General features: G+C 51.1%; 8 protein-coding genes across 8 annotated transcripts; 5 read left to right on the top strand and 3 right to left on the bottom strand.

Moving 5' to 3' along the window:
- Positions 1-480: 480 nt before the first annotated feature.
- SOD2 (Superoxide dismutase [Mn], mitochondrial) lies at positions 481-1,344 on the top strand (the record flags this gene model as incomplete). The annotated part of the gene is made up of 3 exons (XM_051734637.1): positions 481-624; positions 684-1,142; positions 1,198-1,344. 3 exons carry the CDS (start codon positions 481-483, stop codon positions 1,342-1,344), a joined length of 750 nt encoding a protein of 249 aa, XP_051585600.1.
- A 407-nt stretch (positions 1,345-1,751) lies between these two features.
- On the top strand, positions 1,752-2,234 carry J4E82_008403 (uncharacterized protein; the record flags this gene model as incomplete). The annotated part of the gene is made up of 2 exons (XM_051734636.1): positions 1,752-1,951; positions 2,018-2,234. 2 exons carry the CDS (start codon positions 1,752-1,754, stop codon positions 2,232-2,234), a joined length of 417 nt encoding a protein of 138 aa, XP_051585599.1.
- Positions 2,235-2,901: 667 nt separating this feature from the next.
- Positions 2,902-6,426, bottom strand: J4E82_008402 (uncharacterized protein; the record flags this gene model as incomplete). The annotated part of the gene is made up of 5 exons (XM_051734635.1): positions 2,902-3,372; positions 3,424-3,779; positions 3,838-4,064; positions 4,118-4,257; positions 4,315-6,426. 5 exons carry the CDS (start codon positions 6,424-6,426, stop codon positions 2,902-2,904), a joined length of 3,306 nt encoding a protein of 1,101 aa, XP_051585598.1.
- A 2,711-nt stretch (positions 6,427-9,137) lies between these two features.
- J4E82_008401 (uncharacterized protein) lies at positions 9,138-11,055 on the top strand (the record flags this gene model as incomplete). Its single annotated transcript, XM_051734634.1, has 4 exons — positions 9,138-9,345; positions 9,399-10,319; positions 10,377-10,804; positions 10,861-11,055. 4 exons carry the CDS (start codon positions 9,138-9,140, stop codon positions 11,053-11,055), a joined length of 1,752 nt encoding a protein of 583 aa, XP_051585597.1.
- A 217-nt stretch (positions 11,056-11,272) lies between these two features.
- Positions 11,273-12,471, bottom strand: J4E82_008400 (uncharacterized protein; the record flags this gene model as incomplete). Its single annotated transcript, XM_051734633.1, is given in 4 exon segments — positions 11,273-11,853; positions 12,110-12,286; positions 12,364-12,452; positions 12,464-12,471. The coding sequence occupies 4 exon segments, from the start codon at positions 12,469-12,471 to the stop codon at positions 11,273-11,275; spliced, it is 855 nt and encodes a 284-aa protein (XP_051585596.1).
- A 478-nt stretch (positions 12,472-12,949) lies between these two features.
- J4E82_008399 (uncharacterized protein) lies at positions 12,950-14,217 on the top strand (the record flags this gene model as incomplete). The annotated part of the gene is made up of 3 exons (XM_051734632.1): positions 12,950-13,551; positions 13,601-14,155; positions 14,205-14,217. 3 exons carry the CDS (start codon positions 12,950-12,952, stop codon positions 14,215-14,217), a joined length of 1,170 nt encoding a protein of 389 aa, XP_051585595.1.
- A 335-nt stretch (positions 14,218-14,552) lies between these two features.
- J4E82_008398 (uncharacterized protein) lies at positions 14,553-16,796 on the top strand (the record flags this gene model as incomplete). The annotated part of the gene is made up of 1 exon (XM_051734631.1): positions 14,553-16,796. One exon carries the CDS (start codon positions 14,553-14,555, stop codon positions 16,794-16,796), a length of 2,244 nt encoding a protein of 747 aa, XP_051585594.1.
- A 497-nt stretch (positions 16,797-17,293) lies between these two features.
- J4E82_008397 (uncharacterized protein) lies at positions 17,294-20,539 on the bottom strand (the record flags this gene model as incomplete). The annotated part of the gene is made up of 7 exons (XM_051734630.1): positions 17,294-18,554; positions 18,601-18,667; positions 18,725-19,287; positions 19,334-19,709; positions 19,765-20,014; positions 20,061-20,478; positions 20,535-20,539. 7 exons carry the CDS (start codon positions 20,537-20,539, stop codon positions 17,294-17,296), a joined length of 2,940 nt encoding a protein of 979 aa, XP_051585593.1.
- Between the last annotated feature and the right edge of the window lie 1,114 nt (positions 20,540-21,653).

Genomic DNA, 21,653 nt, shown 5'->3' with positions numbered 1-21,653 from the left:
GACCCCGAAGTCCGACAACAGCAACACGTTGAGGTTCTCATCTCATCTGAACATCGCATTTGCGTAGCACTGCATTTCCATTACGCTGCACAACAACAGTCATCGAGTCTAAAGCACTTCAAGGGTACGGTCACTATCATTCTCTGTCACTCCATATCTTGAGTCATTCCTTTGCAGCTACACACTCCAAAGCAGACTATAGCTAGCCATTACTTCTCTTCTCTCGCATTACAGCAGCAAGTATCATAACATCTATCCATTCGAGAGGCACTACTTCCTCATCTACTTGCTTTCTTGTTTCGTTTTGTGAAGAGGGTGTCTCGGAACATTGAGCGGCATCGCGCGCAATTGAGGCAGTTTCCAGAGCCCTAAACCCGATCGGGCGGCATACATTCAGAGCACCCTGTTGGTGACGACCAAGCATTCTGACGAACGTACTCAAAATTCCACACCTATCGATTGTGTTGAGGGGCAGGCATCATGCGGGGCATATCGTTGTTGTCGTTCGTTCTCTTTCCCCTCATCTCTGTACCTACCGTCTTTGCATCAGAACAACAACCCTTCGAATACGGCGCTATGTCTGCACCACAGTACACTCTTCCTCCGCTGCCATATGCGTACGATGTAAGTATAACATCCGACGATCGAATCGCTTCAGCATACGCCATACTCACGGATCACAGGCGTTGGAGCCGCACATCTCCGCCCAGATCATGGAGCTGCACCACAGCAAACACCACCAGACGTACATCACCAACCTGAACGGGCTTCTCAAGACCCAGGCCGAGGCTGTTTCAGCCTCCGACATCACCTCTCAGGTCTCCATACAGCAAGGCATCAAATTCAACGCTGGTGGTCACATCAACCACTCGCTCTTCTGGCAAAACCTTGCACCTGCTAGCTCGAATGAGGCCAAAACCTCTGCTGCGCCGGAGCTCGTCAAGCAAATCAAGGCGACATGGGGTGATGAGGACAAGTTCAAGGAATCCTTCAACGCCGCTCTGCTGGGTATCCAAGGAAGTGGATGGGGCTGGTTAATCAAAACCGACATGGGCAAGGAGCAAAGGCTGTCTATCGTGACGACCAAGGACCAAGATCCTGTTGTTGGTAAGGGCGAGGTTCCCATCTTTGGTGTCGACATGGTAAGTCGCTCTTAGCCTCGTGGCAATGGTCGTGTGTGACTAATTGGAGTTTCAGTGGGAGCATGCGTACTATCTCCAATACCAGAACGGCAAGGCTGCCTATGTCAAGAACATCTGGAACGTCATCAACTGGAAGACCGCGGAGGAGCGTTACCTAGGATCGCGCGCAGACGCGTTCAGCGTGCTCAAGGCATCCATCTAAGCTATGAAATGGGATCCGAGAAGAACAAAGAATGACACGGATGATGTAGACTCCATGTATACTGTTGTCGCTTGATGTACATACAAACACCTTGAGAGCACCATGGTGGATTTTAGCGCATGTGCATTGACCAATCGGGTGCTCTCCTGAAACTTGCTCAAAGACACGCATTCACTCTCAACCCTCAAATACCCAACAACCAAGTTATGAAACGGTGTGAACACTCTGAAAACTACATAGTCTTTCTTTCCCCGGCTCTTATCGTCGATCATATCTAATTTCACGCCCAACTCGCTTTTACACTCTCCCGTCTTGTGTAACATTGCCCTCGCATCGATCTCAAAGTGCTGTCCGCATAGCACCTAGTCCACCAACGAGACACTCTTATACATCAAATCACATCTAAGATGTGCAACGGTAGCTCAAATCGCGTCAGCCAAGGCGGTTCAATAGCAGTCATGCGCCCAACCTCCCACTTAGCACGAACGCATTCAGAACAAGAAATATTTCTACTTTTTACCAACCCGCTCTCCAAATCTGGTACTAGTGTCGAGTGCCAGGGCCTTGACGATGCCTTACAACAAAATAGTCATTGGCTCGTTATACAGTACGTGTCATGCTGGTCTACCATTGGGTTTTGGAGCAGGTGGAGATGGCTAACGGCGTGAAATAGTCGTGACGGCGATCTCTCCGCGCCACCACCAGAAAGTATAGCAGACTCTTTATACTCCTTCGAAATCGGGAGTTCGCTAGGAGGCATGATGCATCTACCAGAGAAACTGCATTTGGGTGTTGGTGACAAGGGCATCATTGGAAGAAGAGTCTCGGTCATGACGGGGTCAACCCAGCGGCCTTTGACATTAGCGGAAGGCGTCGTGGGATGGAATTAACAAGCCATTTTTCGATGATATTTTTTTGTATCAGTGTTTCCTTAATAACGACAGTGTTCAAAGAAACCCCATAAGACGAACCTCTCCATGCATGTTACAAGAACGTTTGCCAAAGGTAAAGACAGTGGGGATATGACAGTGGAAGATAAAGAAGACCAAAACTCTCTCAACAACTCTACTGTAGGCGAGAACAGAGTTGCCTAAAACAATCAAAAGCAGGTAACGAGATCATGACCTTCGCCTGCATGCCGATTCTCCTCGGACGCAATTTAAGCTGTCTCACACCGATATCGCCTGGAAACTACAGTCCTAGTCATGAAATCGCTGGTGAGTCTAGTTATTGCAGGGAATTTCACATCCCGTGCAGTCCAAGTTTTGCTCAGCTTTGTCGCACGTGCAGGACTTTGCGCAGAAGTGATCAACACGTCTGCATTCGACCAAACACGCCTGTACGGCATCATGGCATCTTTCGCAAGCTGCTACCCATCCATCGGATGTAGTTGCTGGTGGTGCCGATTGTTCAGTTGTCTCGGTAGGCGCTGGGGTAGGTGTAGGTGTGGGAGACGTCGGCGGCTGAGGGGACTCTGATGACGCTTCCGGGGTTTGAGATGAAGAAGTAGCTGGCGAAATATCCATTCCACCCAACGAGACGAGAGACTTGGTAGAGCTATTCATTTGACTGCTCTGTGGCGTGGAGGAAGAATTGGCAGTCGCTGAAGATATGCTGACACGTGCAGAAAGGGAGGAGGTCATGGAAGACATGGTAGCACTTGTAGGAAAGGCAGAGGTCGTCCCAGAAGAGCTGTAGAGCATTAGTCAAAACACCAAGAGGGACGGGAGTCTGTCTGTTTCCTGGAACTGACCTCATAGATGTGGGCAGGATGGATGAGAGGGAACAAAGCTCTTCGTCCTGTCGCTTTCCGAACTTGTCACGACGTTGCACACAAGAGTGCGAACCGTGGAAGGGGTCTCCCCTGGCGAGATTGTACACAACTTTCCCTGCTGTCCGATCATCGCTGGCGATTGCGTTGCTCCTCAGCCATGCATGGTCCTTCAATATCGTCTTCATGGGGGTTTGTTGCACATACGGAATCTCTTGCCAGTTCGGTAGACCATACAAATATGCAATGAGACCTGACTGTTGTACAAGTTAGCATCGACATACATCCAATCGTGCATACCTTCTTACCGTGATCGCAGCAGCGTGGCTTGTTCCTTCCCTTTCACCTTCAGGTGGGGTTATGCCGCCAGATTTTGGGATGGTGACGGGTTTAGCAGGCGCATGCACGGTTATCTGGTTGTTCGGGTCTTCAACCGTTTTTTCGTACAAGGCGCTACTGTCAGTCACACCTCCGACTATAATCATGGTATCATCGGCTGTCCAGAGTCTTTGTGGAAAGCTATCATGAACGAAGTTAACCGCTGGCATGTTCCCCGCAGCAACCACCACAGGTATACTCCGCGCCTTACAGAAATCCAGAAAATTCTCGAAGATTTTCGTGATTCGTTCAATCTCATCGTCTGATTTACCAGGTTCTTGTATGCCTGTTAGGATGGTGAGTTACGGATTGGTGCAATCAGAAGCTGATAACTAAACGCTTACCCCATGACATGTTGATAACAGACCTTGCTCCTGGATCTTGGCTTGTTCTGTCCTCTATATCTTTTATCACCGCATCGATGAACCATGCCAAAGCCAGCGTCGTGATGGGTAAGGTGTATGAGACATTGGGGTCGAATTTGCTTTTCATCGTGTTCTTGGTCTTCACTAAGCATAGATCTGCTTTGGGCGAGATTCCTCGTTCGACTCCAGCAGCGATTGTAGCCATCCTTTTCTCTTTGTCAGCCTTGTCGCGCTCACGTTCATGTACTATGACACTTACATCGTTCCATGGTCGCCACCTTGAATTCGTTCAGGCATGGTTCTGTCAGGGTATGCTGGATCATACGGTATGACCGGGAAAGACGTCAATTCGTTAGGGGTTACGATTGTATTGACGGAACGTGTGCCAGCTTGTAAATCCTATTCAAGTCAGCTCCCGTGCTTCAAGGTGGATGATTAATACGAAAACAAACATACAACATTATCTGTGTCAAAGCCATCGTCCAGAACATAGATGGTGACTCCTTTCCCCAGAGAAGCATCCGCCAGATAAGGTGGATCGAACTGAGGTCCGGAGTCTGCTACATCGATATCGCGCGGCGGGGCGGAAAGCATTTTTTTCCACCAAGGTGCATCAGGATTTGATGGTAGCAACGCTCGTGGTATCAAGTGAGGAACTGGATCTAAAGAGGCTGCAGACCAACCCATAAAACTCTTTGGTGCCGGAGGTTTACCTAGATCAGTGTGTAAAGAGCGACTTTGGCCAATCGCTCGAAACTCATCAATACTGTGGTCTATAGTTTCATCGAATTCGTACGGAAGAACGCTGCCGATGAAGTCGTATCGCTCTTTTATCTCTGACACCTGCGAGGCATTCAACTTGGCGATGTATATCTGTTGCCGGGTGCTGTCCAACTTGGCAAGGTATCCATTTCCCCCATCGAGTTCAGTAATGAACTGGTTGAATGTGTCCCACGATGTCCCGTACTCGCTGATGATCCCGTACCTCTTCGTAGCGTCTGGGGTCGGTGTGGGTGTTTCACTGCTAGAAGAAGACGTCTGGCTTGAAGTGACTGTAGAACTTGCGCTCATCGCTGTGGATGATATGGCAGTGGATGACTTCATCGACGTAGTCTGCGCAGTCGAAGTGCCTTGAGTACTTTGTAGCGAGGCTGTGTTCGTGGCTTTCTCTGTTGTATCTGGGTCCACCGTCTGGCTTGGTACCTCGGCTTCCTCCCAATGAAAGTCCCGGAAAGCTTCCATAGCCGCCTTGCACTGAGCCAAAGGGCCATCGTCTTTAGTGAAGTCCGCTGCCGTTGACTTAAGCTTCGACTGAACGTCGGCCGGTAGGTTAGGGAAGTCCTGAGCTAGATTCGCCGTTGACTTCATCCAGTTCAGGGACTGTCGGGCGAGTGATTGAGCACCTGTGAATGTATCCAGGGCACCTTTGGTGAGTTCGCTACCAGGAAAAGACTTCTGGATACCGTTAAGCGATGATACGAACTTTCCCATGTTGCCAGCGGCACCGGATAGTGGTTCAGAAAGGCCAGCTGCTGCACCGACTGTGCCTCCAGCAAAGCCAAGGGCACCTGTAGTAACAGAACCAACTCCGTCAATGGCACCTCCGATGGCAGATGTGGCACCCTTTGCGATACCGCCAAGCGCCCCGAAAAGACCTCCACCTGCACCATCGCCATTGTCATCGTCGTCGTCGCCTTCTTCCGGTTCTGCAGCTTCCCCAGGCTTCGCGGTAATATCATCCGAAAGTGCTGTTTCGCTGGTCGGGTCCGATGGGACGGTTACAGTCTGACCTCCGATAATGATCTTGTTCGCGAGAAGCTGAGCGATGGAACCGTCATGTAACATTACGTCGATTGCATCTTGATCGGAAGAAGGCAGCTGGTAATTTACGCCGCCAATCACAGCTTCGAGACTGGGTCCAGTTGGTATCGCCGCAGGAGTTGTAGCAGCTTGCGACGGCTGACTTGAAGACATGATCTCCCCAGCGGTGGTGTCCGATGACTGAGTGGTGGTGATTATGATAGTACTTGGCGCACCATCCGACGTAGTGACAGTAGTTGTCACAAGAGTTGGGCTGACGGCAATAGTGGTATCAGGTGTACTATGACTGGAGCTGGATAACAGTCCTACCGATGCTGATGAAGAGAGAGGTGTGATCGATGTGGGTAGATTTTGAGAGCTATTCGAGTTTCCCGAGAAGGATGTTGATATCGTTGAGGCTGATAACGAAGCTACTCCGCTCGCAGAAGTCTCTATGGAAAGCTTGCTCGATGAAGTCAGGTAGATACTGCTGGCAAAGACTAGGCTCGATCCATTCGATAGCGACGCAACAGAGGTTGAAAGCAACCCAGAAGAGGCCGGTGTCAATGAACTGACGAGAGACGTTGCCGATACTGACGCCGTACCACGGGATGAGTTTACCTTGGGAGTCGATTTAGTCGGATAGACGGTTGCCGGCGCGGAAGATAGTATCCCAGAAGGACTGACACTTGTGCTCAGGAGATACGGATCGGCTCTTGAAACGTCCCTAGGCACTAACGGGTCGTCGTCTGGGTGAGAATTAGTCATTGGTTCAATTTTAAAGCCATCATCGACTGACCAGTATCGGAAAGATGGTAAGGCAAGGAAGCGTGAACACTGCCAAGGATTAGTACGTAAAGGAGCAAATGAAAGAGCTCCATCTCGTGGAAATTCTGCGGGTATTTGTAATGTTGTCGTGGATTCAATTGTGAGACGCTGGTGTGGACCAAGATGACAATTGATGAACTGATTCACACAGTACTTATAACTCCTAAGTGAATGCATGCTTACCAGGCACTTCTACCTTATCAGCATAATCAACAAGCTTGCGTTGGTGATTGTGATGACCTTTGCGTCAGACGTGGTACAAGTCTCATTCAGAAACCATCGCCAGCGCCGTCGGGTAACAGCTGTGAGCCAGATATATGGGTCGAACGAAAGCGCTACGTCAGGATGTCGGCGTCCGATGAAGGTACACTACCAGATCTGTTGACAGAGTGCTTTTGCCGCCTCCAATACGGCAAAGAATCTGACACGAAAACCCTCGCCACCTCTTCGGTCCATATGAGATCGATGGGTATGCGCCGATGCGAAACAAACGACGGTGTCAAAATGGGTCGAAAAGGCTGATCCGGATTGACGCTCAAGAATACGGCAAGAACTTCGCCGCCTCCTTATGTGCGGGCTGAAATATCAGTCTATGTGTAGTTACGGCGAGGTTGGTCGTTTGATAAAATTTGGGGGCGCCTGGAGACGATGCCGCGTCCTCGGCGAAGTGACTTAACGTCGCAAATCTGCAGGTGCCGGAGAAGACAAATGGCCCCTAATGCTGTCGTGGAAAAGAGATGAGGCGGGAGATGTTGAATGACGCCGGAGCAGACCTCAAGGAGTGCTGAGCCGCATTGGCACACCTCATCAGTACTGCACCACATGAAACCACGCTTCACCAGGGCTCGCGACCTTGTGTAGGCTCTATTATGGTGATAGCAACGTGCCTCTTTCCATTGTTCGCATCTTGCGGTTCTGGAGGGGATGCTCGGCGCGCTTGACCCCACCTTCTCAAAGCTGACCAATCGTGGCTGGCCTTAAAGAGCAGCACTACTTCACGCTGTCCTGAACCCCTAATGGCATTGCTCGCTCATGAGATATCGTTCAGGACTTGCTAGAGGGCTACTTCTAGTAAATTGTGAAGAAAGCATAGTGGTAGCTCGCCTTGACCTGCTAAAATCCAAGAGCTAATCGTCCTGACATGTTCGTAATCGCAGGTAAGCGAGGGCCTGCAATTCTATCGTTCTCTCATCTGTGGGCGGTAGCTGCGCTGCTTCATCGTGTTCGTCACCTTGCTTCAATGTTGTTCTAAAGATTTGAGTCTTGCGAAAACTGTTGAGACGGTGGAACGCGGACCTGCAGGCTATTAGACACCTTCTTTCACAAGGTTGTAAAGTACATGAAGTCAACCTCGCCTATCCAGTTGGTGTGATCAAGAACAAGTAGATAACTGTAAAGACATCACTATGTAACAGCTCTGAGGGTATGATCGCATCGTGTCGCAATCCACCCACCGATTTGTGCAACATAGTTCACTTTAGTTCGGAAACAACCACATAGAGATATACCACTGAGCTCGTTCGAGGCGTTCGTTGATGGAATGTTGGTGTAAGGAGAGACGCTATGCCATGGGTCAAGGCTGATCTAACATCGGTAAGATCAGCGAGCTCGTGACGTTGCGCTTACCTCGTCCTGATTGGCTGCAATCTCCACCCGGTGGGCCTGACGTGCCCAAATTCCAACGTTCATCTCCGCGCGGCTAACTCCATGGTCGCCCATCCATCATCTGCTCAACGTGCAAACGACAAATCGCGACGGAAATAAGGTTGGAACGGAACTGTCCACCAGCCCCGTGACTACAACAGCGTCAAAAGCTCCGACTCTACCGCAGCGCCGCAGACCTTCGCACCATGTGAACGCCGAGAGCGTGAGGCATTTAGGCAGAATGCAGAAAACACGCTAATATCCCGCTGTGGAGTCTCCACACTCTGGAGTGTACCAGTTCGAGGAGGCGGGGCCTGGCAGCATGGATGTCCGCGGACCGGCAAATGCACGTTGTTAATCTATACGATGCGCAACGGCCGCTTCGTATGCCTCTCGATGCACCAGCTTGACGATAAAGCTTGTGACTCTACCAGATATCAGGATATACACCATCATCACATCCAACAAGTCTTCCCCAAGCCCGTCATGTCAGCTTCAAAAAGACCGGTCAGTCTCGTGCCAGCTCCAAGACGTAACGACCTCACAAACACGTCGAATCAGCCGTGATTGCTCATCATGGGTGCGCCCCAACCAACCCTCCCCGCGTCGCCTTAGCCCTCCACGCGTCTGATCAATAGTGCGCCCAGCCGTCAGTGGCTTCTAGCTTACTTCCTTCCCGCACGTTACAAGCAATGGCGCGCCAATGCCATGACAGCCACCGATGCTTGAATCGCTGCCGCAACGCCAAAATAAGCGTCGGTGCCACTGAGCTTAACCGCCAATTTACCCGCCACGAGAAAGCTTCGCACCCACGACCACTCAGCATGCAGTCCCTGTTACCCGAAATAGTGGTATGCTGACCTGGGGTGCCGTACAAGCGATCTGGAAATGCATATGTAGGGCCTGCTTGCCCCATGTTTTCCTTGGTATTGGGATCCCAACGGTTGTTTTCTCGACAATCTTTTACTTCGATCTTTCCATCTACCAACGTTACCTGAACCGTCATCATGGCTCCTGTCGGCGGTGGTGCTGGGGACTTTGAGGTGGCCGCTTTGGCTCGCCGCAAAGCACTTGCTGGTGCCTCGGGACCCATGGCCTTGGTCAAGAATGCCAGAGTCTTTGGTATCGCATGTTTCGCTTGTTTGGGAGGTCTCCTCTATGGTTACAACCAGGGTGTCTTCTCTGGTGTGCTCACCATGCCTTCCTTCAAGCAGCGTAAGTAGTACCTCACCACCACAATTCCAAGAATATTACTGACAGATGATCAGATATGGGCAACTACATCGAGGACCAAGAGACTCTTACGTGGAACTCCTCCAAGCAAGGTTGGCTCGTATCCATTCTCGAGCTCGGTGCTTGGTTCGGAACAATGTACTCTGGTTTCCTCGCCGAGATCCTCTCCCGTAAATATGCTATTCTCGTCAACGTTGCCATTTTTATCATCGGTGTCGTCGTTCAATGCACCGCTTCCGCAGGCCAGGGCCACAACGCTATTCTCGGTGGTCGTTTCATAACGGGTATGGGTGTCGGTTCGCTCTCCATGATTGTACCCATGTACAATGCCGAGATTGCGCCTCCCGAAGTCCGTGGCGCTCTTGTCGGTCTCCAGCAACTGAGCATTACGCTTGGTATCATGATCAGTTTCTGGATCGACTATGGTACCAACTACATTGGTGGCACTGGCAGGGAACAAAAGGAGGCTGCATGGCTTCTTCCCCTCGCTCTCCAGCTTGCTCCTGCCGTCCTTCTTGGCGTCGGTATGATCTTCATGCCCTTCTCTCCTCGTTGGCTCGTTCACCACGGCAAAGAGGAGGAGGCTCGCCGCGTTCTCGCACGCCTCCGTGGTTTGAACCAGGACCACGAACTCATCGAACTCGAATACGCTGAGATTCGCGCTCAGAGTCTGTTTGAGAAGAAGTCGCTCGCAGAGCGATTCCCTCATCTCCAGGATATGAGCGCGCTTTCAATCTTCAAGCTGCAGTTCGTCGCTATTGGCAGTTTGTTCACGACGAGGGGCATGTTTAGGCGTGTGGCCATCTCTACGCTCACCATGTTCTTCCAGCAGTGGACTGGTATCAACGCGATTCTGTACTACGCACCGACTATCTTCCAAGGATTGGGCCTGTCGGGCAACTCGATCAGTCTGCTTGCGACTGGTGTCGTCGGTATCGTCATGTTCCTCGCAACCAGTAAGTTTATCATAGAATATCCCTAGGTCTAGATTATGACACTAACATCCTCCCCAGTTCCTGCAGTTATGTACGTCGACAAACTCGGTCGCAAGCCCGTCCTCGTCTCGGGCGCCATCGGCATGGCCGCCTGCCACTTCATCATCTCTGGCATCGTTGCTTCCTACGAAGACGACTGGCCAAACCACCAGGGCGCCGGCTGGGCTGCCTGCGTCATGGTCTGGCTTTTCGTCATCTTCTTCGGCTACTCCTGGGGTCCTTGTGCATGGATTGTCATTGCAGAGATCTGGCCCATGTCGAACCGTCCATATGGTATCGCGCTTGGTGCCTCATCCAACTGGATGAACAACTTCATCGTTGGCCAGGTCACACCAGACATGTTGACGCATCTGCGCTACGGAACGTACATCTTCTTCGGTATTTTCACAGCTATGGGCGCGGCGTTCATCTTCTTCTTCTTCCCGGAGACCAAGGGTCTTTCTCTTGTAAGTCACCCTTCTTCCCAACATCCCTGTAAGAGCCGTACTAACGACCTTGATAGGAAGAAATGGACACCCTCTTCGGTTCCGTCGGTACCGCCGAGCGCGAGAAGGAGCGTTGGGCTGAGGTTCACAGGGAGGTCGGTCTTACTGATATCCTCGAGCGCTCTGGTGTGTACCACGACAGTGGTGCTGCGGACTACCACGAGAAGAGCAGTCTGGAGAAGGAGAAGCCCCAGGTCATGGAACACGCTTAGATTAGAAGCGGTCAGGCTTGGTATACTAGGTGGATGGTCGGCGACGAATCATTGTAAGGGTGGACGGCATGTACATGTACCCTTTCGCTTAGCATGTTCTTTCCACCTGAGCGATCAGGCTATATCCGCCCCAACACAGTACAATACAACGTATCACTACATATCACTCCTGCACCACCATGTGATCACCCCTTTACCACACTACCCACTTGTCCATCTACCGAGTAGTCTGCCTCTTGACCTTGTCGCCAACCTTGACAGCAGGCCTGATCAACTTCCTCGCTCCCAACTGCACAGCCGGCCTCTTGACCCCAAGTCCCTTGACAACCTTCTCTTCCTCAACAGTCTGTTCCTGGATCCTCTTGGCTACCTCCTCCCACACGCCCGGCACTCCCGTCTTCATCGTATACAACCGTCCTTCTTTGACATAGAACTTGAACCGCGGCTCACGAACCACTTCTCCCATGCGTTTGACGATGCCTTTCTCCCGCTGCCGCTGAGCCCAAGCGTCGCTCTTCGGCAGCTCGATGTTTGCCAGGCGGAAGCGTTTCGGTGGTAAAGCACGGAGTTCGTGGAGAAAAGCGGTGGTGTGCTTGCGAAAGGGGAAGATGCGTAGGGTGACGAATTCGAGTTTTGTGTTTGCTGTTTGGTTGGGGTTGGTGCGCAGAGAGGTGGCGAAGCGGATCAGGTCGGAACGGGAGCGGCGGGCGTGTTCGGGTATTTGGAGGAAGACTTGGTGGACGAAGGGGGCGGTTAGGTAGGCGAGGGTTAAGGTGGGGATTGTGCCTAGGACGCCGACTGTGGGGAGCTGTTAGTCTTGGTGATTTGGGTGTAGATGTTATGGATGTGTGATAGGGGTGGTAGATAGATTAGACTTGATAGGAACGAATCGCAGTGAAGTAAAACTTGTGTAACTTGTGGTGGAAAGACATGGAAAGGAAGTTGTTATCAGCTCCGCTGCTGGACCACGGGATTGTCATGCACGGTAGCAATCATGGCCACTAGTAGAAGTAACGAGAGTTAAGAATAGTTGGCATGAACATGAGTTACTTACCCGTGATAGCTTGCATCTTTCTTACTCGCTCATCGGGTTGGTTTGTGTTGTTCCATAGTGGCGGTACACCGAAAACGAGGGTGGTCCCAAACTGCAGCAGAGCCATTGCTTTCCAGAAGGATATCCATGTGGTTCGTGCATCGCCCGCATCGTAGATCAATAACCTCGACTTGTATTCTGAATTCTTCGTCAATCATGTTCTTCGCATCTGTCCTTGTCCTCTTGCATGTAGGCCAGATCGTTGCGCAACGTACTTCGCTCTTTTTCAACGGTTTTGGCTGCCGACTTGGAAGACTTTCCGAACCACTGCAAGGTTGGCGAGGCGGAGAATTTCCGCTGGCAACTCCGGCATACAAAGGCATTGATGCGAGCATTGACCATTGGCCGTATGCCTCTATTTGCTGGTGCCGAGCTTCGAAAAGCGGCCGCAAAGGCGAGAAGTCGTGGCTGCATACCAACTGAGGGACGTGGGAAAAAATTGCACTTCTCTGCTTCACTCAAGTCGGCGGGTGGTTGACGTCTCTGTCGCGCGACTGCCAACCTCGCCTGCTGTATGCCTTAGCACGACGCTTACTCAGCAATGAGGTTGTATGGGCGTGTAAGGGTCGAGGTAAACCGCAAACAGACTCTGAGGTTGTCGCGCTGTCACGTGTGTGTGTGGTGATCGGCACGGTGCGGGAACTTTAGCCGATGCCGGTAAGGCTGGCGTTGGTCGAGAGAAGCCACGATTGCCTCGACCCACTCGACCGTCGACGTCGGTATGCTCCTTTCGCGACCCTGAGCTATCTTCCCGCCGCGTTCTGGATTGATCGCGCGCTCTTCATGTGACACGTCGGCAAGATGTTGTTCGCATTCGCGCTGCTGCCGCTCATTTCATTACTATCTCTCGGACACGCCTACCAGGCCCTCGAGGATGAGACGCTCAAACACCTACCCGGGCCGGGCGATGACTTCGACATAAAGAAGGGCTCGATACTGGCGCCCATCTTGATCCCCAGAGTCTCGGGGACAGACGGCAATGCCCTTGTTCGCCAGCATTTTCTGAATTTCTTCAAGTCGCAGCTGCCGGAATGGAGGATAGAGATGCACAACTCGACGTCGACGACGCCGGTGAGCAAAGGCAAGGAAGTGCCGTTTGTCAATGTTATTGCGACACGCGACCCACCGGGCAGCTTTCAGGGGGATGTTTCGCGCCTGGCCTTGGTCGCGCATTATGACAGCAAGTATACACCGAAAGGCTTCATTGGAGCCATCGACAGCGCGGCCCCATGCGCCATGATCTTGCACATCGCTCGCAGCATCGACGCGGCGCTGACAAAGAAGTGGGCTGCGGCGGACCCGGACGACTTTAACGTGGAGCACAAGGGAATGCAGATCCTGTTGCTCGACGGCGAGGAGGCCTTCAAGACCTGGACCGACACGGACAGTCTGTATGGCGCGCGGTATGGTTCACGTCTACACCCCCGCAGTTGGTAACTGACACGTGCACAGAGCTCTCGCCGAAGACTGGGAATCCACTTTCCACGCCGCGTCCTCGATATACCGCACCCCGCTCGATTCGATCGATTTGTTCCTGTTGCTCGACCTCCTTGGCTCCAAGGGCCCAAATGTACCGTCCTACTTCAAGACCACGCACTGGGCATACAAGCACATGGCGACGGCCGAGGCACGCTTGCAGAAGCTGGGCTTGATGAAATCTTCTCCAAATCACGAGTCCAAGATGGCCAAGCGCAAGGACAAGAAACCCCGCGCCGAACGCCCCTTCCTTCCTGACGCGAACAAACAAAACGATGCTTTCATGGGCGGCTTCGTGCAGGACGACCACGTTCCCTTCATGGCGCGCGGCGTGGAGATCCTGCACATGATCCCAACTCCCTTTCCAAGAGTGTGGCACACAATCGAAGACGACGGAGAGCACCTAGACATGGACACGGTAGAAGACTGGACAAAACTCGTCATGGCATTTACCGCAGAGTGGATGGAGCTAGAGGGCTTCTTCGACTTCAAAGCGGAGAAGCGGGAGGTGGGTGCCGAGAAATCGGAACTGTAAGCTACTTCCTATTAATATGATTGCATGTAAGTTAACGCGCCATAGTGAGATACCCTAGACCCTTACGAATCAATTTTTCGAGCATACCACCAAAGTGATACAATGCGTTGTGCCTTGTGTTTACGCTTACCTCGAGTTGCACACTGACTGATACTGACACGGACAAAGGCTAGGTATAGGCACAAAGCAAGTTGAGCGCGCGTCTTTGACGAAGGACTCTTGAAAGACATGTTCACGACGAGTACAAATGTCCCAAGTATTCGAGGAAGCGGCAACACCGCTCAAGTGCGGCCACAATATTGTCTCCTAGATTTGCTCATTGACAAGCTGACCTATATCTGATGTTACAATCGCTTATACCCAGATTTTCAAGACCACCCTGCAGTACCCACCATGCCCAAAGGTAAACCAAAGAAGGATAATCCCGCGCTGTATGGGGGCTCGCCAGAGCCTTCAGAACCCAGCACAACCCGTTATGCTGCTGTACATAGGCGGGGCGGCACACATAAAGTACGCGACGAGCACAAGACTGACTCCAAATACGATAACTACAACTACAAGGAGCTTGTCGATCAAGCAAAGGAGCGCGGCATCTATCGCAAGGATATGAAAAAGGTTGAGATGGCATGGGCTCTGAAACACGATGGTGAAGAAGAAAGACGTGCGGAGCAAGATGCCGTGCTCGCACTCCAGCGAAAGAGACAAGAGGCGAAAGAAGAGGAGGAAAGAAGAGCCGCACACAAACAAAGACAGATTGAAGAAAAGCACGAGAGGAGGATTGAAAAGGAAAGAAGGAGACAACGCGACGAAAGCGTCAGCGACGACACGCTAAGCGACGCCGACATCGAAGCCCAAGAAACAAGTCGAAACGAGTACGCGCGCGAGCAATTCGGCCACGCCCTCAGCGACGAATCCTGGAACTCGACATCGACAGAATCAAGTCCCGAACCCCCCATGGACCGCGACACCAAACCAGACTGCCGCCTCCGCCTCTTCGAATGGCCACACGAGCAACTACCAGATACCCACCCACCACGCTTCTTCTCCTTCTCCGAGCCCAAACCACGGGCCATACCCTACGCACCCCTCCGACTCACCACCACCTCGAGTAAGCAGAAACTCGTCCTGCTAGGCTCCAAATACCCGACTGGCGTCGATCCAGACTTTTGTCCATTGCTCTCCCCATGCACACGGTCCGCAGCACGCAACGGCCATTTAATCGGCACGCTCCGGCACGCCGTTGTAGAAAGCGGTGTGGACTGGGCTCAGCGCACGTTGGTGCAGGGTTGGAATGCACACATGTATTTTCACTTGGGCCCTCGTCACCACAACGAGAGTAAGCCAGGGCTGGCGGATACGTATCGGAAATGGGGGCTGGAGAAGAGGAAGGTGTTGCAGGTTAAAGGTAAAGGGGAGGCGAGGAAAGAGGAGAGAGCGGCGAGGCATGTGCAGAGGAGGAGGAATAGGACGAGGTTGGTGCAGGAGGTTTATGAGAGTTCGTTGTGGAGGCTTGGGGGTATGGGGTATGTGGCTGCTTATCTGGACTACCACTGGGGGGATGGTGGTGGCGGGGAGGGGAGGGGCACTGGACGGTTTGGTGGTGGTGGAAGAAGAGCATGGGAGAAGGAGGAGGAAAGGGTGTTGGAGAATTTGTTCTTTGTGAGGTTTCTTGGATGCGATGTTCCGCATTATTATTTCTGGTCGAGAGAGGGGGAGTGGGGGGATCCGTGTTTCCCCAATCCGGCTTGGGAAGCAGCTGGACAGTTGGATGAAGACGAGCAAGACGCTGTGGAGATAGGGGGGGATACAAAAGGTGGGAAGAGGAGATATCGACTTGGTTCGAAGAATCGCGTTGAGTCTCTCAGTTCAACTAAGACACGATTGATACGCGTACGCCGCCCGTCCTCTGCACTATCCTTCACAACTGCATCATCACCTTCCTCCCCATCCTCCCCTGTCAGCATCGCCAGCGCGATAACGCGCGCCGAATACCATTTGCATACCCACGGCCTCACCTCTACACTCTCCGCCTACCGCGCCAGATGGCTCGCTAAAGGTAAAACGACTCATTGGAAGACTTTCGCTGCAAACCTGCCCACGTTGTGGCCGAGCGGTAACATACCCGATGTGCCCCCTGTGGAAAACAGACCTGGAGCCTGCCTAGCGCTGAAGATTGCGGCGATTGATATATCGGGCCTGGGAGAAAAGACGATATGTAGTCCGTTGATGGGTGGGGAGGCGTGGACGGGGAATGATGATAAGCTTTGGGAGGTTGTGGAGGTTGTGGAGGGTGACGAGGATCGTGAAGATGACGACGACGAGACTGGTGACGAGAGTGACGATTTTGGTGGGGACGACGTAGACGAAGAGGAGGCAGACGGTGAACTTGAGGAGATTGGTTACGGGAACGATGACGAAGCGTTGTATCGACGTGGTAGCATGGTCTTTGCACACGACAACATGTACGCCGATCCGGTCATAGCGTGGTTGGAGAAGGTCAGTCCGACGTTCGCTCCATCGACCACGCTGATGAGTGCACCGAAAGCTCCGGGGGTGGAGATGGAGCTGAAGAATTGGGAGGCGAGATACCTAAAAAATCATGCAAACGCAGAAAATGATGTATCTCCACTTTTGTAGGGGTCGGAGCAGATCGGTAGCTGGAATCCGTTCTAGGACTGCTTATCGGAACAGGGGAGGATGGTTGACAATGCACCAGAAACAAGCGAGGCATATGCTATGCTACTGTCATATGTGACTTGTGAAGCATCGACGTACATCAGTATCACAACAGGTATCCGTTACTTGTTCATCCGGTGCTCAAGAGACGAGGTTCGACCAGAAAGTGGGAATAGGATTTAGCCCCCAAGCTCAGAGCATTGACACGCATCGCCATCTGGTATACTGTTGCGAAAAAGCAGCCATCAGTTGACCATGGTAAAGTGTCTGTCATATCATCCCCTCGTGTCCAGAAGCCGAGAAACCATTTCCTCGAACGCACGGGACCGATACGCAACAAACGAAGGAGATGTATTGGCATTGAAGATTGTCTATAACTTCCAGGCATCTACCTTACGAAGCTTGCAAAGCGACGACAGATCGGCAAGCCGTGCTTGGAAGTTGTTCTACCTACTACCCTAAGCTGATGTACCACTGGACTTGGAAGAATATTTCGCAATCAACATTAGTTCCCGCAAACCCCCCACCTGTTTTCGTACCGTTTCTAGTTTTTCGGTGTGCTCGGCGGCGTTCTCAGCATCCTCCCAACGTTGGGTGATATGATCTAGGAAGAAGTTGAGGGCCATCGGTTTCCTAAAGAATACCCCCAAATATAGCTTCTTATTAGATCCTAAAAACTTCTGAACACTCTCAGAAGACCCAGCGAAGTCGCAGAAGGACGAAATCAGTTCCAGAACAATTGCCCGACCATGCAAGTGATGAACGCCAAGGAGCAAGAACAATCCTACGTACCTGTTATGACTCTTGGTCGCTACTGTCAAAGCGCCAAAGTCTAAAGAGCCATCAAGCCTGCGCTTTAGATAACGTTCTTGCTCTCCCCAGTACTGTCGGTCTTGTCCCAGAGTTTCGAAATATTTGTCAGATACAGCGCGACTCCACGGAAAGCCAAGCCATGCTGCTTTGCATGAGACGCTATCATCTTGGATGATCTCAGGAGGAATGGTGAATCGCGTCTTACAGGGTTGTCCAGAGACCAGCCATGCATGAAAGGTGCTACTTGTTCCATCGAACAACGTTTCCCATGAACTGTCAACAACGAGGGGATCAAGTACAGCCAATTCGCAGTGCCGTGGTAAATGGCGTTCGAAATACTCTCCAAGTGAATGAATGAATTCGTAATCATGGACTGACTGTCCAGGTGACCCAAACAACGTGTTGAACAGCCTCATCACCTGACGATGACTCTTTTCACTCTGGAACAGGAGTGGCTGTGCCGTATTAGGACTTTGTTGGCCATCTTCAGCAAGACCAAGAACAAAGTGCCTTGCGGAGTCGTGGGCGAATGTGATTATGCTTTCAGTGTCGATGGTAAGAAAATCTGCTCCTAGAGTGCGTACCCACTCCTCAGTTAGGCTTTCATAATGTGATCCCTTGTGATCATGACCGACCCGCAGAATCTTCGTTAGCTCTTGGATCGACAACGGCGTAAGCCAACAAAGAACAAAGCGGAAAAGGTCTCGCCTTGTCTCGACAAAGTCATCGTATTCGTTTTGCGTCCAGAGGCGTTGATAGGCTGTTCTGAGCTGCTCGTCTTGGGTGTCGTTCTTTGAGTCATCCAACTCAGCGAGCAGGTGTTGGGCACGATTCGCGCTGAGCACAGTCTTTTGTGGATGATGTGTAGGCAATAGGATCTGAAGCCAAACCTTGATCCAGACGAACCTACAGGTGTAAGTATAAATCTTGAAGACGTGGGATAAGTACTGACATGCCCCTAGCCCGGTCTAACAAAAGCTGCCGCATTTTGGTTTCAAGCTCTTTATGACCTGCTGTAACTGTCCCCAATTTAGCAGATGGATCGACATTGAACCGGTCATTGCCACGTTACATACAGAAGATGGACTCTTTAGAGCCAGGCGCCTGTCTCCGGAACGCAATTTCCGTATCGATAAAGGCTTCCACGTCCTTTTTCGTGTCACCCTGCCGAACCTCATACTGTAGCAGAATCGATCTGTCAAAATATCGATCCACTCTAACATAATGATGTGACATGAATATGAGATACACGTTGGGATGCATATCTGCAACTTTCCGCATACGGTCGAGAAAATGTGCCCCCTCTGTAATATCGGTAAACTCGTCAAGCGCGTCTACGAGAAACACGAGTCTCGCTGTTGCACCATATCCAAGAATGATGTCGCCCAACACTTGTTGCCAGTCGTCGATCGAAGGGTCCTCTTTCAATCCTTTACTAAACTTAGTGTAGATCGAGCGCGCGGGGTCAGCAACTGAGTAATCTGAGTTCCACGATAGCTTCCTGACAAGTGAGCGGATGACAGTCTCACAGTCGGGTCTCTTGGAACCTAGAGCGGAGCAGAAGTAGGGGATAATTAGGAGCGGCTCATCCGGAGTTTGTACGACTTCAAGTGCTTGTAAAGTCAACAAGATTCGATAACTGCATGATGTCAATTTAGAGAATCTCCAGTATAAGTACGACTCACGCGATTGTTGTTTTTCCCGTGCCGTAAGAACCGTTGATCCAAAGAACACGGGGTAAGGGGACTACCTCTGGCTGTGTTGTCGTATCCTCCCATTGATGGAAGGCCTCGAACCAGGTCCTGTATTCGGCCAAGTCAAGGAAACATTGCGCATAGTTCTTCGATCGTCTTTCAGATGTAATCTTATTCTCAATCTTACTCAATGATTCTTCTGGGTCATCCTTTTGCTTGATCCATTCGAGAATCTTAGCCACTTTGTCCCCCAGAGCGTCCTCTTCTTCGATTGCCTTTCTTCTTCGGGACAAGGTAGCTCGAACTCTCTTGATGTCCTTGACCCTCTCATCCCATATAACGGTGTGGTCTTTGAACGTCGTGGTAGCTGGAATCTCAATCGTAAGTAACAATGGTCATAGCGGTTTTGAAAGTCAGCTGACCTTTCGCTTTGAGTCGTTCAAGCTTAGAGTCGGCTTGGAATTTATACGTAGCATATTGGATATCATGCATGAGGTGTAATGCCATGATGTACACGTTGGGAAGCTCTTTTCCCAGCTCCTTGACTCCTTCTGTGGGCTCTTGTATCGATGTCGTCTCGTAGGAAATCCATTCACTGATAGTATTGGCAGCTTCGAAATAAGCGTCTAGAGCCTTGGTTCGAAATTCCGGATTTGGACCGTTGACAAAAAGCTGCGCTGATTAACTCAGTTCATGCACCTAGACAGAGGAACTTTACCTCAGTGGTACTGAATACGATTGCACAACATATAGGTGCAAGCTTGTTAGGATCGAGAGCTGCTATAGGCATGACAACGCTTTTGACAGAAGCTAAGCTTGGTAACCATCGCTTCATACGATGTACGACTTCTTTTGAGGTGGAATTCTGCTGGATACATTGGGGTAGATCGAGATCAGCGGTGATGAACTTCGAACTCCAATCGCTAGTAGCGAGTGTTTTCAACCTATCGTTCAGGAAATTCCACTCCGCTTCATGCTTTTTCTCAAACTCCAAACGCGCCTCGTCCCACCTTTTCGCTTCTTTGGTCCCGGGCATTCTCAAGAGACTAGTTGCATCGCTTGGTGTTGTTGACGAGGTCTGAGGTACAGAAGACGTGAGCTGCGCATCAGCTTGAGTGAGCTCTACTTCTTCCCGGCTATGGGTGTCCTTAATTTGAGAAACTGCTGTTTGTGATATCGATGTAACTCTAACCGCATCAGCGTGAGTCTCATCGTTGGATGGTGGGTTTTCATGATGAGTAATAGCTTCGTAGTTTTTCGAAGATGTTGATGCACGATCGTCATTGCCACCATGGGAAATAGAATCATTCCTGGTATTGGTAACATGAGAAGCGCTTGCCGGCGCACCAGAGGCTATTGGGAATTGTATTGCAAGGTCCTCCGCAAGTGGTATAGGTGGCCGTCTTGGACTTGTTGTATGGGGTGAACATTCAGATACTGTGGGATGTGACTTTGATTTCCTGCCGGAACCGAAATCCTTCACCCGTCGAACGAATCGTTTGGCAATGCCGGGTTTGGTGGAAGGCTCCATCGTCTTTGGAGTTGTTTGCAAGGTAAAGCAGGGTAGAAGGTTTACCCCTCTTCATCGCCTAGCTGAACCTGTGCAATAGCCAAGACTTCAGCCTTCCCCACCACAAGCCTGCTACGTCATATCTGACTGAGATTATCGAAGCGCCCTTATTCAGTTGACATGGGTCAAGGTATACATCAGTACAGCCTACTGATTCCAAAAGAATTGGATAGAATCCCACATGTAAACCATGGGAGTCGATAGGCCATTCCACTGGGGCCACGCCCAATCTAGATAGCACCTGGGCTTCCAGACAAGCTGTATCTTAGAGTAATCTGTGATCATGATAATCGCATGATACACTGAGAATCTCCGGAAGATTATCTCTAAGTGTAACCCTGAAGACGAAAGCTTTTTGCTAGACTGTAGCCTTAGCCTACCTATAGGCTAGAGATCGCCGAGGGCAGACGCGATTGCGATAGCCTCTTGTGACTGAAACTCGCAGGACGGATGAATCATGATGAGTTTATTAAGTGCAGAATATGTACGAGAACATCAGACATGATCATATGTATGGATCTCCAGAGCTAGCTGTGATGGGACGGGACCCATATATACCCCGGCATGCGCCATCCTTGGTAGTCATGTGCAGAAGCGGGGTACGTAGCTGTTCAAGTCATGTATGTCAAATGGCTCATTCACAAATTCTATGGGTGATTCAACGTGACACATTTACACAGTTCAATTCACTCGACCTTAAGCATCTCTAAGCTTGTCGTTGTTCGAGGTACACACCTACAT

The sequence above is a fragment of the Alternaria postmessia genome (assembly GCF_024291825.1).
Source record: "Alternaria postmessia strain BMP 2775 chromosome Unknown scaffold_67, whole genome shotgun sequence".
Taxonomy (NCBI): Eukaryota; Fungi; Ascomycota; class Dothideomycetes; order Pleosporales; family Pleosporaceae; genus Alternaria; species Alternaria postmessia.
The sequence above is the reverse complement of the archived record's forward strand: the minus strand, read 5'-3'. Positions and strand labels throughout refer to the sequence as shown.